This window comes from Cynara cardunculus, assembly GCF_001531365.2.
Source record: "Cynara cardunculus var. scolymus isolate 2C chromosome LG 7, CcrdV1, whole genome shotgun sequence".
Classification (NCBI taxonomy): Eukaryota; Viridiplantae; Streptophyta; class Magnoliopsida; order Asterales; family Asteraceae; genus Cynara; species Cynara cardunculus.
The window spans coordinates 981,392-1,000,429 of record NC_037534.1 but is presented as its reverse complement, the minus strand read 5'-3'; the positions used below and the strand labels follow the sequence as shown (position 1 = coordinate 1,000,429).

The window sequence follows — 19,038 nt, the reverse complement described above, 5'->3', positions numbered from 1 at the left end:
ATTTAATCACTCATCGATACGTAGGAGATCATATTACGGCAATTCAAGACGTATTTATGTTTATTTACACCTAACAATCTCGTTACTTTTGATGTTTGATAAACGAGACTTGACATAATTCTATGTACTAATATTTTCACTACTTGTATTTGAAAACATATCCTTAAAAATATCAAAAAGTCAAGTGCATGAAAATTTTGTATTCTTGTCCAAATGTGTGTGGTGAAAGTTCTTTCATAAGTAATACGTTGAAAAATGGACCACAATTTTATTTGAAAGACAAAAAACGGAGGCAAGTAACGGTATATGTCAACATCGATAGATTTGGGCTACGTCTAACGAACTAGTTGTTAGCTAATAAACTAATTGAGAAGTGTTAAGCTTAGGGGTGTCAATTTTTTATCAAGACAAACCAACCAATTCTCGTACCAACTCTACCAATTTGGTTGGTACCAATCTAATTGGTTGGTAGTACTGTATCAACTATCAAAACTTGATTGATGCATGGTATTAGAAAATAATCCAAAAGGGCATATGTGTCTTTTTTTGTATACATATTCTATATTTAAAATATTTTTTTATTGAAGGAATTTATTTAAGTAAGTTTTATAATTTTGGTCAAAAATCATATGTAATATCCGCAAGTAAATTGACATTTTTTCCTTTCAGAAAATAATATCGTTAATTTTCGTCAATGTATCATATGTGATATTAATTCTTATGAAACATATGTGATTTTTGACAAAAATTGTACCTTTTTAAATATTACTATAAATAAAAAATGAATTATTTAAATGAAAATTAAATAAATTATTTTAAGTGTATTTAATATAAAATATTTTTTAAATAAAAGATTATATCATATTAAAATCATAAATATAGTAAAAATAAAATCTTAAATAACTTTTATACAACTAAATTACTTTTATGCTTCTATTTATTTATTTTTACAATTAGTTATTTAAGGTATTATTTAATAAAATACATGGTCCATAATCATTCTCTTATTTTCTCAAATACATATTATTTTCTTATGAATCCAATTCTATATACACATATATAATATTATAAATTTTGAATATATATATATGTATAAAACCAAATATGGATTTTTAGAAAAATATCTACATTAAATAATAATTTTAAATAACTGAACTAACTGTAAATAACAGTTAATATTAATCATGTATATAGCTGGGAAAAAAATGTCAAAAGGTCATGGTCCTCATGGAGCTTATAAGCTACTTTTTGACCATTCAAACATTGCTTTTGAAATAAGCACAAAAATAAGCTAGCTTATGTTTGCCAGACATAGCCTTATTAAATGGTACCAAGAATAGCTATTTATGTGGGTCTTACGTATTTATAAATGTTCGACATTCTCAACTCATGACATTAAATGATATGAGGACGCAGGACGGCCAACGGTTTTCCTTTTAAAAAAACGCGTCCCTTATAAAAGAGGAACCTACGTTCTAAAAAAACATGAAATACTTAAAGCTTGGATAGTAATATTCACAGTTCTATAACGTTTTTGTTCTGTTTAATTCTACGGTTTGAAATTGATAGAACATTTGCCGACTTTCATATTATATGTTGACAAATTCGACTTTCATTTAGACTTTTTAACTTTTACAAGATATGTCCACAAAATCCAAGGTTCATTTAAGAGAGATTTAAAAGCCAACTATATTTGTATTTTTAATAACAAAAATTCAAGTTTTCGAAATCTTTAATTTTGAATGAACCATTTTAAAATCTATAACCATGATTGGAATCAAAACCAACAAAATGTAATAGTGCAAAACGAAAAGTGAAACCAAGGATGATGACTTGGCAAATGACAACATGAGGTTTGAATGTTACTCAAATGTGAAAGGAAAACCTTGAGGTATTGAGGTGGCACCATGAGAATTGAGTATTCTCAAATGGTGGATTATAGTTGAGTTTTAGTTATCCCACATTAGTGAAGGGTGAAAGATTTAAACAAAATGAAGTGTATAAGAAAGATGGATTGTATGCATTTGTATCAAATCATAGGGTTTACCTCATAGGGCTTTTTTTATTTTGAATGACCTTCTTTGATATCTATAATCATGGTTGGAATCAAAACCAAACAAATTGTAAAAATTATAGTGCAAATATAAAAGTGAAACCAAGGATGATGACTTAACAACATGAGGTTTGAGTGATCCTCAAATTTGAAAGGAAACCTTCGGGGTATTGAGATGACACCATGAGAATTAAGTATTCTCAAATGGTGGATTGTGGTTGAATTTTAGTTGTCCCACATTGATGAGGGGTTTAAAAGCTTTGAATAAAGTGAAGTGTATAAAAAAGATGAATATGTGTCAATTCATGGGGTTTTCCTCATAGGTTGTTTTATTTTGGATGACCTTTTTGAAATCTATAACCATGGTTGGAATCAAAACCAACCAAATGATAAAAATCATAGCCCAAAACTAAAAGTGAAATCATTGATGATGATTTGGCAATAAGAGGTCTCAGTGTGCTTCAAATCTTGAAATAAAGTTGTTTTTCATCATCTCACATTGGTGGAAAGATTTGGAAGAAGATTATAGATGTACAAAAGCATGATAGATGCTTTGAAATCTATAACCATGGTTAAATTCAAAAAACCAATTGGTAAAATTATATTGCAAAACACAATTAAAATCTCTATCTTTATATTATATTATATTATATATAAAAGGAAAACCTGAGGTATTGAGGTAGCACCATGAGAATTGAATATTTTCAAATGGCGAATTATGGGTTGAGTTTTAATAGTCTCATATTGTGGCCTCATCTAGTGTCCTGGTTGCTTTCAGATGGTAATAATTTTGATAATTTTGCGGACAAACTCGAGTTCATCATCGAATTTGTCATTCGACGTTGGTGTGGTTAGGGTCATATTGGTAACTTGTAACGGGTATAATTTGAGATAATGGAGGTCTTTCACTTTGCTACCCTTGTCACAACCTTTAAGTTGTTTGATGGGATCACCAATATTTCCCATGGCTCGAGAGAAAAATAAAAGGAAGAATAAGATCAATAAAACGGTAAAAAAGTCATTTTGAATAACGTTAGCGAATATTTTTTTTGTATTTTCCTTAAACAAGTTGCATGATATTGGGACTGTTTATCGCCATGGTACCGTGTAAATTCTAGTTCGACTAGAATGTCCCTTTCTAATTCGAAGTTATTACTTACTTTTCTTCTATAATAGTTATATTTTGAATCTGAATCTTAACTTTATTATAAGATCTCACATTGGTTGAGGAGAGGAACAAAAGTTGTCTTATAAGGGACTTGATACCTCAACGATCAGACATGTTTTAAAACCCTGAGTCCAACTGTGTGGACAAAATGGACAATATCTGTATGATTGACCTGTGATGTTACATTTATAATATTATATTTTTCAATCAAATTACATGGAAATGCAACATATTTTGTTTTAACTCTTATTTTTATTTAACGTATGTTTAGAACTTTTATTTCAGTACTTCGGTTGTGACATTTGTAACATTTAGGTACCTATGTTAAATACGAGAAGGAATGAAATTAAGTACTTTTGACCTAATTGCTAGTTTGGGTTAACATACGTTGGTCTAAATGTTTGAGATATCATATCTGAGTTACCAAAATGAAAGTTTCGAAAAAACATCACACAAAATAAAAATCATATTAAAGATTACATTTTTATTCCATTTACCCTTTTTGTACATATTGTCATGATCAAAGACTCACAACATAGAGGCATGCATGCATACATACATAACGACCACATATAWAATTAATTAAGTCCATAAAGAACTTTGATGCCTTGGATATCATCTGAATTCAAACCCTTTTGAACTCCAAAAGAGACGGTAGGAAACATTGAGGCATTCGGATCATCACTATGCCCCAACCCAAGCAGATGCCCGATTTCATGAACCGCTACCGTCTCAAAATCCATAGCATTCGGAACCGCTCCTGGTCCATCTGACCATTTCTCATCTGCATCATAATCAACCCTTCCATCAGTTGGCGCAAAAGCATGCGCCAATACACCACCAGCCCCATCAAAATCATACCCATCTCCATGATTTCCTCTTTTAAAACTCACCTTCAAATCTGCATTCCTAAAATCATTGACTCGCGAAAATGTAAAGTAACTGATAGCAGTCGACCATTGGCTGAAGGCACGAACAACTGGAGGTACATGATTGTTTGGATAGTCGGATGCGAACGCGTAGGTGAGTTGGGTTTTACTGGGGGGCCATCGAGGGTTATTTGGGAAGAATCGATAAAAAGAAACAGTAGGTAACGATTTCGATCCATGGTGGTGAATTTCTTTATCTGGTACTCCACAACGAGGAACAATCATTTGTGAAACTGTGGCCTCATCTAGTGTCCCTGTTGCATTTAGACGGTAATATTTTTGGTAACTTTTCAGGGCAGCCTCCAGTTCATCATCGAATTTGTCGTCTTCGGCGTTGGTGTGTTCAGGGGTATGTTGGTAATTTAGGTAACCGAAACGGGCAAGGTATAGTTTAAGTTGATGGAGGCCTTGTGCTTTRCTACCCTTATCACAACAACCTTTGAGTTGTTTGATGGACTCAATGGAGGATAATTTGGTGGGATTACCAATATTACCCATGGTACGAGAGAAGAAGAAAAGGAAGAATAAGAGCGACAAAGAGGGTAAACAGGTTACTTTAAACGCCATTATGGAATATTTTTTAGTGTTTTGGTTAAATGATGCATACTATCGGGAGTATTTATAGCAACGGTGTTGTGGAAAATTTAGTCCACTAGAGGTCAAATTGACTAAAATGTCCCTCTACAATCCCAAGTTATTATTACGTCTTTGGTTGTAGTTGTATTTTGAATTTGAATCTTGAATATATTATTTCATATATTAGGAAAATCGTACAAAAACACAACAACGTATTATGATCAGACTCCTATTTTCTATAACATATGTTCAAATCTTTATTTTGGTATATCAAATGTGATATCTCAAATATTTAAGCACCTGATTTAATATTCAGAGTGCATGAAAATGGAATATACTTTTATTTGATTTATATTATGGGTAACATATTTTGGTCTAAATGTTTTAGATATCATATATGAGGTACCAAAATAAAAGTTTTAAAAGTTGCTTACAAAAAATTTAAATCAGATTAATATATATCTATATATATGGTATATTTCAAATGCAACCATGTCCATTTGTACAACCCAATCAATTGAGATATTTATAAAAATGATGAGAGTTCATTTATTATGATTTGAATATTTATGAAAGATGACTAGAGTTCATTAATTATGATCAATATTTTATATTATGAAACAATTAAAACTCTTATAAAATCACATATTAATCAAATTAAATAAACTGTTGAGATTGAGTTGTATTGGTTGTACAAATGTAAGAGGTTGCATAATAACTCACTTATATATATATATATATATATAATTGCATTTTCATGCAATTTATATCCTGGTTTGATTTATATCTTGGACAACGTACCTTCTTCTAAATGTTTGAGATGTCATACATAAAGTAACAGAATAAAAGTTTTAAAAGTATGTTACACAAAATATGAATCAAAATAAAATATGTTGCATTTTCATTCAACTTGCTTTTTTTATATTTATTAGAACATCGATTTCTTTTATATTTACAGCTTTTGTGTTTCTTACGTTAAAATATATGATTTTTTTGTTGACGTTGGCCTAAGTTGTATTTTAAGACGTATATTTTAAAAAGAAGTGGCATCTAAAATGCATCCTTTAAGATATTATTTGAATGGTTGATGATGATCAAACCAGCTCAACTTGTCTTGTTTAGCATGTTATTGTACGTATAATTAAAAGACTCGCTCGGTAACGACTTAGTCTTGAAATTTTGGCTTGTGATTGACTTCGAGGAAGGGTTAAGTTCGCACTCGGTGGGCCAATTCCGAAGTTTGAATATCTATCAAACATTTAATTTATATAGAATTTAAAAACTTTTCTTACCTCATCAACAAGTAACATATGATTTACGTAAGATTCCAATGTTTTTGACATGTGATAACCGGTTATTCGGTTATAAAATTCGGGGGTTTTTTTAAAAGTGGTGGAAAGTTGAGGGGGTTAAATTGTTTATATGTTTAAATTATTTTATTAGTAAGAAGTTTTGGGGTGTGTGTGTTCTGTTCTGTTCTGTTCTGGAGCTCAAGTAAACAAAACAAAGAAGAGGAAGCAAGTAGAAACAGTTTATGTGATTCTTGTCATGGATAAATTATTGTTGTTCATTTTCATATCTTCATCTTTGTGATCATAAGGTGAGTTATTTTACAAACTTTCCTTATTTGGTGTTGAAATTTGGAACAAAATGGTTCTTTATGTGAGGTTGATATAAAAATGTTTTGATGCTTTAATTAGCATAATTGTGGGATTTTGATATGTTTATATCATGTGTTCTGGAATAAGGGTGAGTGGGTGACATATCAAAGAGATGTGTATTTTGGTTTTAAGGGTGACATATCAAGGAAAGGTATATATACCAGGATAATGGTGACATAATCAATGGAATGTAAAATCTGGGTTTTTGATCAAACTGTTAACTGTTGTCGCATCCTTGTGATGCGAGGACTTGGAGTTGTCGCATCTGTGTGATGCGATGACTTAGAGTGTTGCATCCTATTGATGCGATTAATAGTTGTTATCGCATCCTTCTGATATGAGGAGTTATGTTTGTCGCACCAATGTGATGCGACAAGTCGATTTATTACATCCTATTGATGCGACAAATTGGTTTATCGCACCCATGTTATGCGATGAGATGAAGTCCTTGCACCAGTGTGTTGCGAGGAAATGGTGAGAAGGATACACCAAAGATGAGAAGTGTGTATAGGTTTATTTGTCGTTCATTGAACATATATAAATATTATAAAATTAAAAAAATAAATAAAAATGAGCAAGAAATATTCAATTGAGAAAAATTAGTTGGAAAATTAGAAAATCACTACCATCATATTTGGTTTGTTAGAGTATTAACTTCTGATTGACGTATTTTGCGAGTTTTCCTTGACGATAATCACGCATCGTAACTCAAGATATATTTATATTTTTTTACACTCAACAATGTCGTTAATTTTGATAATTGTGAAATCGGAGTTATCGAACCCAATATATTCTATTTAACTGATATTTTTATTGTTTGTGGTGGAAAATATTATTAAAACAGATAGATTTTCAACGTACGAATTGTATTCATACTTCAATAACGGGTTATTTCTTCTTTACGTTTTTTTAATAGTTATGTATCGTGTTTAATTTTCGAATATTAAGTTTATAATTTTACGTTTAGACCAATAATTATTCTCGTCTTCGTAGTTTATTTATTTGATATGAAGTAAAAAACGTATGAATTAATCAGTTAAATTGGATTTTAAAACACACTTTTTATATAGTTAACAGATATATTTAAAATGCATATATTCAGATATAATTTTGAGTGGTTTAACATGGTGCCCTACATATAACGATACGAGTCAGTCGAAAAAGACTTCGTCCCTTATATACTGTCGTTTGATTAACTAAAAAAATATAAAAATAAATGATATATTTTATAAAATATAATTAAGTGTTTTTATAACATTGTGAATTTTATCAAATATGCCTTTTGAGGGTTTTTATAAAAGCAATTCAATCGTATACTTTGATAAAATTTGTACGAGTTTTTGTAAGTGAACTTTAAACCCTAAATTTGGTCTTTTATGGTTTTTTGCTTTGCAGTTTCGAAATTACAAGAGGCCATCATGGTTTGCAAAAACGTTCAGATTTGGTGCTTCTCTAACGGCTGTTAATTAGGGTATTTTCGTCATTTTATCGATTTCCTTTTGATTTTTTATCCAATCAAAATATATATTTTTGGTTTTGATCCATGTGGTTTTTGATTGAGTAAAAGACAAAAAAATGATAAAAAGACGAAAATGTCCCTTATTTAACGAGATTTTTTGACGATCGTTAGAGTGATCAGGGGACCGAACCCGAATGTTTAAGCAAACCATATTGGTTATCTTGTAATTTCGAAACTCCAGGGTTTTGACAAACCACAAGGACCAAATTTGTAGTTTACTCTTGTATTTATTATGATTCATTACAACAAGATCAAGTTTATAGGACGTCAAAAAAATTTAAGCGTCCTAATAGACCGCTTATAGGACTAGAAAATGAAGCATCTCATCTAAAGGCGTTACAATAAGTTTATGCGATACTTTTGGGCGTTTTACAAGTTTTTTAGAACATTTTTAATACAAACGTGTAATTAACAATTTTATAGAACATTATTTTTTAAAATGTTCTATAAAGCAAGTGTCCTATGAAAAAGATGGGGTTATAGGAAACGTTTGAGAAAGTGTCTTGTAAATTGCTAAATAGGACGCCAAAAAACGTCATATCAACTTATTAAAACGCCTTTAAATAGGACGCTTTATTTTTTTGTCTTATAAATTAAGGAGTCATTTACTCAAACACTTACCTGATAAGTACTTACTGGTAAAATTCAACATTATCACTTACTTACCGGGTAAAATTTTAGTTCACGAAAACGACATTGTATGCAACAATTTATCTGGTAAGCGCTAACCGTGGTAAGAGTCATCGCTTTCACTTATCAGGTAAGACTCTCGGTCCTTGCGTTCGCTCTTACCGGGTAAAATTCTTGGTCTTTATCATTTTCATCCGGTAAGGTAATGTAACTCGGAAAACACTTACCCAAGTAAATGTTTGGTAAACGGCCCATAAGTCTATTAAAACGCTTAGAAATTTGTGTCGTCCTATAAAACCAATTTTATTGTAGTGATCGGGCTCTTATTTCTATAACATATGTTCAAATCTTTATTTTGGTATTATCGAATGTCGCATTATGTGCAAATTATAAATTAGAATAATATATATGTTGCATTTTCATGCAATCAACGTAATTAGATCTAAATGTTTGAGATACCAAAATAAAAGTTCTAAAAAATATAAATAGAATAATATATATATATATATATATATATTATTAAATAAGAACTGTTTTGTTTGTGGTAACCGTCAGATCCAATCTCAACTACAAATCAAAGGTTAAATTAGGAAATTAATAATTTTGGTAACTTTAACTTAAAATATTAATTAAGGGCATTTTAGAAATTTTATAAATATCCTATCTCAAATCTTTCATCTCCTCTTTCCTCGCTCTGACGAATTTTATTCGGTGAACTTTATTCCAATTAACCTTATGTGAACACAAGATACATATTGTGATATATACAAACGATATTCACTGTGATACTCAGATATGCATATAAGATGCACAATGTGACATCCTTTGTAAAACAATGAAAATAACGAAAATGCACACTATGATACATTTCATAAAACTAAGAAAATACATTGTGATGCATGTGAAACATTGTGAACGTTATCACTTTGATTCACAAACGTCTTTAAAATACAATGTATATTAGGTAATTGATATACTAGGTAACTAATTTTAATTAAATATTTTCTTCTAAAAAATTTAATTAAATATTTTGATTAGTTGTAAAATAAAAACATCATACATAAAATATGAATTAGATAAAACACGTTGAATTTTCATTAAATTTGTTTTTTTTTATATTTATTAGAACATCGATTTCTTTTATATTTATAGCTTTTGTGTTTCATACGTTAAAAATCAAACTTTATATGAAATCTTTGTTGACGTTGGCCTAAGTTGTATTTTACGACATACATTTTAATAACAAGTGGCATCTAAAATGCTTCCGTTAAGATATTATTTGAATGGTCGATGATCATCAAACCAGCTCTACTTGTCTTGTCTAGCATGCTATCATATCGTACGTATAACTGAAAGACTCACTCGGTAACGACTTAGTCTTGAAATTTTGGCCTGTGAATGACTTTGAGAAAGACTTGTTGATGCCATGAATTACAAAGTTCGCATTCAGTCGGTGGTCCAATTCCGAAGATTAAATATCTATCAATCATTTAATTTATATAGAATTTAAAAACTTTTCTTACCTCATCAACAAGTAACATATGATTTATGCAAGCTTCCAATGTTTCTAACACAACTTTCAACAAAAAATATCCAACGAAACTAAAGGTCTTTGGTCATCCATCTGGTAAGTCTAGGTTGTTAATTAAACCTTACCAAAGATGAAGATGGTGCGTACGTTTATTTGTAGTTCATTGAACATACACGCACACATACATACATACATATATATATATATATATATACTTGGGATCACGTGAGACCAGCCTGTTTTCGTGACACCCGTGAGACCACTCTTTACATCTGAAATTTCACAGCAAAACGATGTGAAGATAACTTTCACAATATTTTTGCTGTAAATGTTCGACTATTTTTTTACCTTAACAGCGTTTTGATGTAAGCTTCAAATGTAAAAAAATGGTTTTACGGGTCTTACGAAAACAAGTTGGTCTTACTGAACCTAACCCCATATACATACATACATATACATATACATATACATATACATATACATATACATATATATATATACATATACATATACATATACATTATACTTTTGAAAATATTCAAAAAAAAAAAATGTGCAAGAAATATTCAATTGAGAAAAATTAGTTGGAAAATTAGAAAATCACTATCATCATATTTGGTCTGTTAGAGTATTGATTTCTGATTGACGTATTTTGTAAGTCTTTCTTATCATAACTCGAGATATATATATATATATATATATATATATATATATATTTATATTTGCACTCAACAATTAATGTCGTTAATTTTGATAATTGTGAAATCAGAGTTATTGAACCCAATATATTCTACTTAACTAATATTTTCACTATTTATGGTGGAAAATATTATTGCCACGTTGATCTGGAAGATTAAAATGGAATCAAGTAACAGAATAGTTCTACATTAATCGATATGACGATATATCAAATGGTATTAGGAGTAACTGTGTAACTTAGTAGTTTAATTCATTAAAACAGATAGATTTCCAACGTCTGAATTATATTCATATTTTGATGACGGATTTTATCGTCTAACTTCTATGGTTTTAATCGGTAAAAAATGTGCGGACTTCATTAAACTCCATTTAATTGAATTTCAATGTTATAAGTATATATTGTCAAGTGTTTAGCCATTTTTATTGAATTCATTTTAAGGGTTATTTTGGGTATATAGGGTTGGGTTTCCTTGAGAAGGAGAGTTAAGATGAGAAGAATAAGAGGAGAGTTAGATGTAGTGGGATGAGATGTACCGAGATCATCAGATTAATCTTCTTATATATACTATATTATAAAGCATTTGACAAAAACTCTTAAAACCATTTTTTATACATGAAGTACTGTTTATTGATGCATATTACTTAAAATTCACGACTACAAGTAAATTATGCATAAGTACAACTTATTAAAACTTCATGTTTGAATTCGTGTAATTAACTGCGGATAAACATAATCAAATAGAGGATAAACATCTCATTTTAAAATATAAAAAATCTAAAATATAATTTGGATAATTATAGAGTTCTAACAAAATAATTAATTATTATCTTTATAAGAAAAATATAATTACTCGTTATTAAACATAAATTAAATTATAATAAAAAAATGAATTAAAAATTACACAAAAAAATATGAATTTTTAAATAGTTAATTTGATGCTAATATCAATATATTTTTGTTAATTTTTATGATATCTTCAAATTTATATTTTATTCAAAAATAAAAACATTATCATTTTTTCAAAATCACATAAGACCATACTATAACATCGACTGAGATAAAGAATAAAATGAAATATTGAAATCAAGATGTATCTCGCTGCATTGCGCGAGTACCCTTCTAGTCAAACATAATTCATGAATGAGTTTGAGATTAAAGGTGATCAAGAGTCCATATCTTTTTTTACATTTTTCATCTTAACTCTCATTCTCACACAATCCTCCATTCTTATGTTTTTTTATGCTACTGATAGAATAAAGAGTAAATGCAGTCTTTTGTTTATATGGTTTGTTAAAAATTGTTATTTTTCATCCCTATGATTTATAATTCATTGCTATTTTCATCATTTTGATTTACAATTTGCTGTTTCGATTCAAATTTTACTGAAGATAAGAAGTACTGAACAAATTAACTAACGTATATAACTACATTTAAAAACACATTTTATTTTGATACAAACGTATTTCTCTTTTTTCTCCTTTTTATTGAAGTTTAATTAACTTCCATAAAGACTTGAAGACAGGGCCGGATGGCCATTAGGGCCTTTAGGGTGCGTTTGGTACGCTGGACAGGGTGGGACAGGACAGAACAGAACACATTTGTCCTACGTTTGGTGTGGCTAAATGTGGAACTAAGTGGAACTAACTTGGACAAGCATGGGACACACCTGTTCCACCATTACCCCTAGAACTAAGTGGAACAAGAAAGTTTTTCCCTCTTTACCCCTTCTTCCTCTCCATCGCAGCCTCCATACACCCTCCATCGCACTCCATGCTCTGCCTCCATCGGCGACTGCCTCCGTCGCACCGACCGCCTCCGTCGCACCGACCGCCTCCGTCGCACCGACTGCCTCCATCGGCGACACCCTCCATCGCACTCCATGCTCTGCCTCCATCGGCGACTGCCTCCATCGCACCGACTGCCTCCATCGCATCGACTGTGTATGAATCGATTTTGGCCTAACCTTCTCCTTCATCAGGTACACGATTGCCCTAACCTTCTCCTTCTCATCGCTATGTTTGAATCCCTTTGACTATATCATCATTTGTCGATTCGGATTCTGAGTTCTCAATTCGTTTCATAAAAAATCAGATATTGGTTTTGTGTATTCTGTTGTATTCGTAGCTGTGTTTTGATTTCAAAGTGTTGATTGGAATTGCATTTMTGCCAAGATGAGTGAGGTAACATAAGTCAAACCCTTGATTTCACAATCTTCCTCTAGAAAACTTCCTGATTTCAAGAAATCTGTGAAGCTTAAGTATGTAAAACTGGGGTATCACTATCTTATAACCCATGGAATGTACCTTTGCTTGTCTCTTCTTGTTGTAGTTCTTGCTACTCAACTGTCAAATTTTTCGCTGCATACACCCTCCAAGATGTTTATGTTCTTTGCTGCTCAATTGCATTTCTAGCTGTTTAATCGGCTGTTTAATCGATTTCGATTTAGCAATTCAAAAATCGGCTGGATATATGATGAAGATCATATGGAAACAATACATTATGCAGTAAGATTGATTTTGGTGAAAAAACACTAAACAACTCATTGAGGGTAAATTGGTCATTTTAACCAGTTCTGTCCTTCCTGTCCTGTCTTACCAAACGCTGAACAGCTGTCCTGTCCTGTCCTGTCCTGTCCCATCCTGTCCTGTCCTGTCCTGTCCCGTCCCGTCCTGTCTACGCACCAAACGCACCCTTAGGGGCCTTGGTCCGTGGGTTTTTTTAAGATATCGTGAAGCATCTACAGTTCATTAAGGTTTTAAGTATAAAATTCTTTTGAGTCCCTTCATTATTGTTGATCCAGTCCATTTGTGTCCCGTCCCTGCTTGAAGAAAACGTGCATAACAAGTCATCATCATAATTAGCGAACATACCCATTTTAATAATTGCTATTCAAGAAAGACTTTGAAGAAATCGTGCATAACAAGTCATCACCAGAATTAGTGGACATACCCATTTTAATAATTGCTATTCAAGAAAGACTTTGAAAAAACCGTGCATAACAAGTCATCACCAGAATTAGCGGACATACCCATTTTAACAATTGCTATTCGAGAAAGACTTTGAAGAAACCGTGCATAACCAATTTACCGTTTACATATTTTTTATATTTATTATTAATTTATGTAATTTATTAAAATAAAATATTTTTTATAACAAAATATATCATATAATATTTCCGCCAGAATGATTAAAACTACACTAAAATACGAAGTTTATTAATTTATAAATTTTAATTTTACATTTTTATATTATTATTAATAATTAATAAATTAATCAAAATAGAGAAAATGTATAGAATTAATATTTTGAAGATGGTAAAATGATAGTTAACAGATATTTAAAATACATATACTGAGATATAACTTTTAGTGGGCAATGGTCGTGCCACCAAACTATCTGGTTTAACATGACGCCCTACATATAACGATACGAGTCAGTCGAAAAATACATCTTCCCTTATATGATGTCGTTCGATTGACTACGAAAAAGACTTGCTTCATGAAAGAAAAGTCTTTATCGTATTTCCCAAATAGATCCAAACAAATATTTATCATTCATTCAATTGTTTTTATAAAATTGTGAATTTTATGAATGAGGGGTATTTTCATCATTTTATTTATTTATTTTTTGGTTTTTTATCCAATCAAAATCAGTTTTATGGTTTTGATATGTGGTTTTTGAAAATAAATTAATTGGATGATTGTTGGATAATGATTTGATGGACAACTGTATGGTCATCGGATGATTAATTGGATGTCGATCAGTTCGATTTATTAGAGATGTTGTCTTAGGGATTGTTTGGGATTGCTTATAAAAACAATTTATTGACTTATTCTGGTGTGACACCGGTAATAAATACTTTTGAATGTTTGGATAAACAACTTATATCAGTAGTAAACCGATAATAAGGAGTTTTTGAAGAAATTAAACTCTTCTGACTTATAATAAGTTGATAACTGCTTTTATAGAAAATCATAAGTTATTTTAAATAAGCAATCTCAAACACCCCCTTAAGCGATTGTTTGTTTACCTTCTAATAGTTATATTAAGAGTTAACATATGAATCATTAAGAGATGGATTTTGTTTGACAAAAAAAAGTTTGCCACTTAATGATTCTAAAACCTTCTAAATGATTTTATATCATGTGTGAGCCTTAGTTTCATTGTAAATAATTACCAAACAATTATATTTCATTTGTACTATATCATAAAAATCTCTTAATAATTCTACAACAAATCATTTAACAATCGTAAAACAAAATATAATACTTTGACCCTAAAACTTCAGCGTGTGATTTAATAATCAATTATTTTCATTAATGGTTATTTAATTTATTAATTGGCTTTTTTGGCTATTGAGAATGGCCCACCAAACGACCCACAATGCTTTATATAATCCTTTTCACAAGACCAGAAGGGTATTTACATAATATAGCAAGATACATCTTGATTTTAATATTTTATTTTATTTATTTTTGTCTCAGTCGATGTTATAATATTGTTTTACATGGTTTTAAGAATGTGATAATATTTTTATTTTTGAATAAAATATAAATATGAAAATATTATAAAAATTCAAAAAAATATATATTGATATTAATACCAAACTAACTATTAATTGAACTGAATATAAAAATATTATTTGGTTTTAGATAATATAATGGGTCCATGTGGAGGATTGTGTGAGAATAAGAGTTAAACTGAGAAGTATAAGAATGAATTTGAATCCTTGATTACTTTTAATCCCAAAATAACATATGAGTTGCACTTTAGAAGGGAATTGATGTAGTGTCTCTTCAATCAAGATTGATCAAAGCAGTGGCGGATCCAGAAATCTTGGTACTGGGGGTCGGAATTTAAGTAATGGCCACGTGTCCACGTGGTTGACAATGTCTTTTACTTAAATAGTTTCGTTATATTTATCCCTTTGATTAGGTTGATATTCCATAAAAAAATTCTTTCCCATGGAGCGAAGGAAAAAATCAATCAAATTAACAATTATACATCAACTAATAAACCCTAACGTTATGTGAACACAATATATACATTGTGATACCTAAAAAGATATTGTTATACAAACGATATTCATTGTGATAACCATATATACATACTTTTGAAACTGATATCAAAAAGTCGACTTCCGTTGGAAATGCACCACTAATTTCCGACGGCCATTTTCCGCCAGAAAGCCGAGAATCCGCCATCTGCCAAAAAAAAGATCACGTGCACCTCATTTTTCAGCGGCCAAATCTGCGAGAACCCTATTTTTCGGAGAATTTCCGGCTGATTTAGCCGTCGGAAAAGGTGAGCAGTTTGGTAGTATCTCATTTTGCATGAAAGTCCAAAAACTTGGTTATTTTGCAACGGGTTTTTTTATCTTTTCTAAAATGACTATTAGCATTAACCTTAATTTAAACGGTTGATGATCAGTTTAAACCCAAACTAACCTATATAACTCGTTACGTACTCTACATGTAATTGTGTGATTCACTCGCTAATGACTTCATACCTAAATTTGGTCTTGTGATTAACTTTAAGAAAGACTTGCTAATACCATATATTATTAAACACTACGGCATTTCGTGGATGGATTAAACAACTGCCGTTCATTTTATTTATTCGGAATTTAACAGGTTACTTTTCTTACATCATCAACAAAAGATATAAGATTTATATAAAATCCAGATGTTTCTTAAACAGATTCCCACAAAACATTCAAATAAATAAAATGAACGAGATAATATTCAAATTGAGAAAAAAAGTAGAAAATCACGACCACGTGATTTGGCCTTTACAACGTTGACTTGTAATTGACATATTTTGGGAGTCTTTCTTGAAATTAAGCACGCGCCAATACATATGGGATTAAGTTACCATAACTAAACATCGAACTTATTTGGTAAAAAAACTTATATTACTCAACCGTAGAAAATAACACTGATCAAGTGTACGAATACATATACAGGTTATGTTTGCGAACTAGCTATTTTGCTAATAAGTTAGAAATTAACTGATAAAACAGTCATGTTTAGTAGAAGCTAGCTGATAAGTATATTTCATCAATTGAATACTTTTATTGAATATACATTGGATATTCAATGAATGATCTATTGGGACTAGATCCATCCAGTGTGTTGCTTCAATCAAATTCTCCAACAATAATACAAATTGATTAATCTATACTATATTATAAAGCATTTGATAAAAACTCTTAACAACCATTTTTTATGCATGAAGTATTGTTTATTGATGTATATTACTTAAAATTCAAGATTACAAGTAAATTGTGCGTAAGTACAACTTATTAAAGCTTTATGTTTGAATTCGTGTAACTAACCGCAGATAAACATAATCAAATAAATGATAAACATCTCATTTTAAAAATAAAAAAAAAATCTAAAATATAATTAGGATAATCATTGACTTCTAACAAAATAATTAATTATTATCTTTATAACAAGTCAAATTAGTAAACCAAAAATAAAAAAATGAATTAAAAAAATACACAAAAAAAAAAAAAAATTTAAATAGTTAGTTTGATACTAATATCAATATTTCTTTTACAGTTTTTATAATATATCTTCATATTTATATTTTATTCAAAAAAATCATCACTTTTTTAAAACCACATAAAACCGTATTATAACACCGTCTGAGACAAAAAAAAAAACATTAAAATCGATATGTATCTCACTGCATTGTACGAATACACTTTTAGTTATTACTAAAAGTTATAAAACAAATACTTAAAACATGTAATATATTTTAAAAACCATTATTTTATTTCATATTTATTACACAAATGCATATCATCATAATAATATGTTCAACATACATATATACATAAATACGTATGTATGTGCTACGTACGCTCATACATGCATGCATGAATGTATAATACTAATAGCAACATAATTATTTAAGTTTATAGAGAGTTTTAATGCCGTTGATGTCATCTGCATGCAAACGTCTTATAACTCCGTAATTGATACTAGGGAACATTGAGGCATTCGGATTGTCACTATGATCCAACCCAAATAGATGTCCTATTTCGTGAACAGTCACCGACTCTAAATCAATAGTCCCAGCAGTTGGTCCTGGTCCATCTGACCAATTCTCTTCTATATCGTAATGGAGCCTTCCATCTGTTGGCGGAAAAGCATGTGCCAATACAATACCAGGCCCATCAAAATCAGTATCTCCATGCTTTCTTCTTTCAAAACTAACCTTTAAATCGGCACGCTTAAAGTCAGCGATTTTAGAGAATGTGAAGTAATGAGTTGCAGTAGCCCATTGTTTGAAGGCACGGTCAACAGGAGGTGCGTGTTTGTTTGGAAAGTTTGAGGGGAACGCGTAAGTGAAGTGTGATTTACCAGGGGGCCATCTAAGGAGAGTTGGGGAAAGTTTGAAATGAGGAACTATGTGGGGTGATTTCGATCCATGGATATAAGTACTTTTATCTGGTAGTCCACAACGAGGTATGAGCATTTGTGAAACCGTGGGCCCATCTAATGTCCCAGTGGAATTGAGATGGTTATATTTTTGGTAAGTTTTCAGGGCGGCCTCGAGTTTGTCATCAAATTTGTCGTCTTTGGCACTGACGTGGTCAAGGGTAATTTGGTAATCTAGGTAGCCGAAACGAGCGAGATATAGTTTGAGCTGATGGAGGCCTTGCGCTTCGCTACCTACTTCACAACAAGTTTCAAGTTGTTTGATGGACTCAATGGAGGATAATTTTGCATGGTTACCAAAATGACCTTTGGTTTGAGAGAAGAAAAGGAGGAAGAACACGATCGACAAATGAGGTAAAGTAGTCATTTTAAAACGTCCTTTACCAAATATATTTCAGTGATTTTGGTTAAATGCTTCAAGTTATTGGCTCTATTTATAGAGATCAGGCTAAGCTAGCAAATTGACTAAAATGCCCTTCTCCAATCCAATGATGTTCTTACGTTTGCAATAGCCGCATATTTGAATTTGAATATTAAATTTATAATTTATACAAATAGGGACACATTTTATAAGTTGTTAGGGGCTGTTTGATAGTTGTTGAATGGTTTGGTGCTGAATGGTTTGGTGCTGAATGATTAAGTGGTCGGAAAGATTAAGAGTCTCTTATGGTATAGTGCAGAATAAAATATAATTGTTTGGTAATTGTTTACAATGAAATTAGGGCACTGAATAGTTAAGTGAGACCATGGATACAAAATCAGTCAGAGAGTTTTAAAACCATTAAGAGGCAGATTTTTTTTTTGCAAACAAGATTCATCT

At 30.7% G+C, this 19,038-nt stretch overlaps 2 protein-coding genes across 2 annotated transcripts; both read right to left on the bottom strand.

The window, feature by feature from the left end:
* Positions 1-3,685: 3,685 nt before the first annotated feature.
* LOC112515730 (metalloendoproteinase 1-like) lies at positions 3,686-4,738 on the bottom strand. The gene has a single exon (XM_025122641.1). It carries the CDS (start codon positions 4,715-4,717, stop codon positions 3,800-3,802), a length of 918 nt encoding a protein of 305 aa, XP_024978409.1. The 5' UTR covers positions 4,718-4,738; the 3' UTR covers positions 3,686-3,799.
* A 12,944-nt stretch (positions 4,739-17,682) lies between these two features.
* Positions 17,683-18,585, bottom strand: LOC112515633 (metalloendoproteinase 1-like). The gene has a single exon (XM_025122539.1). The coding sequence runs from the start codon at positions 18,583-18,585 to the stop codon at positions 17,683-17,685; it is 903 nt and encodes a 300-aa protein (XP_024978307.1).
* Positions 18,586-19,038: the final 453 nt, after the last annotated feature.

Bases quoted from the DNA above. Each gene is read 5' to 3' on its own strand.
- LOC112515633 (XM_025122539.1), bottom strand. From the start codon at position 18,585: ATGACTACTTTACCTCATTTGTCGATCGTGTTCTTCCTCCTTTTCTTC.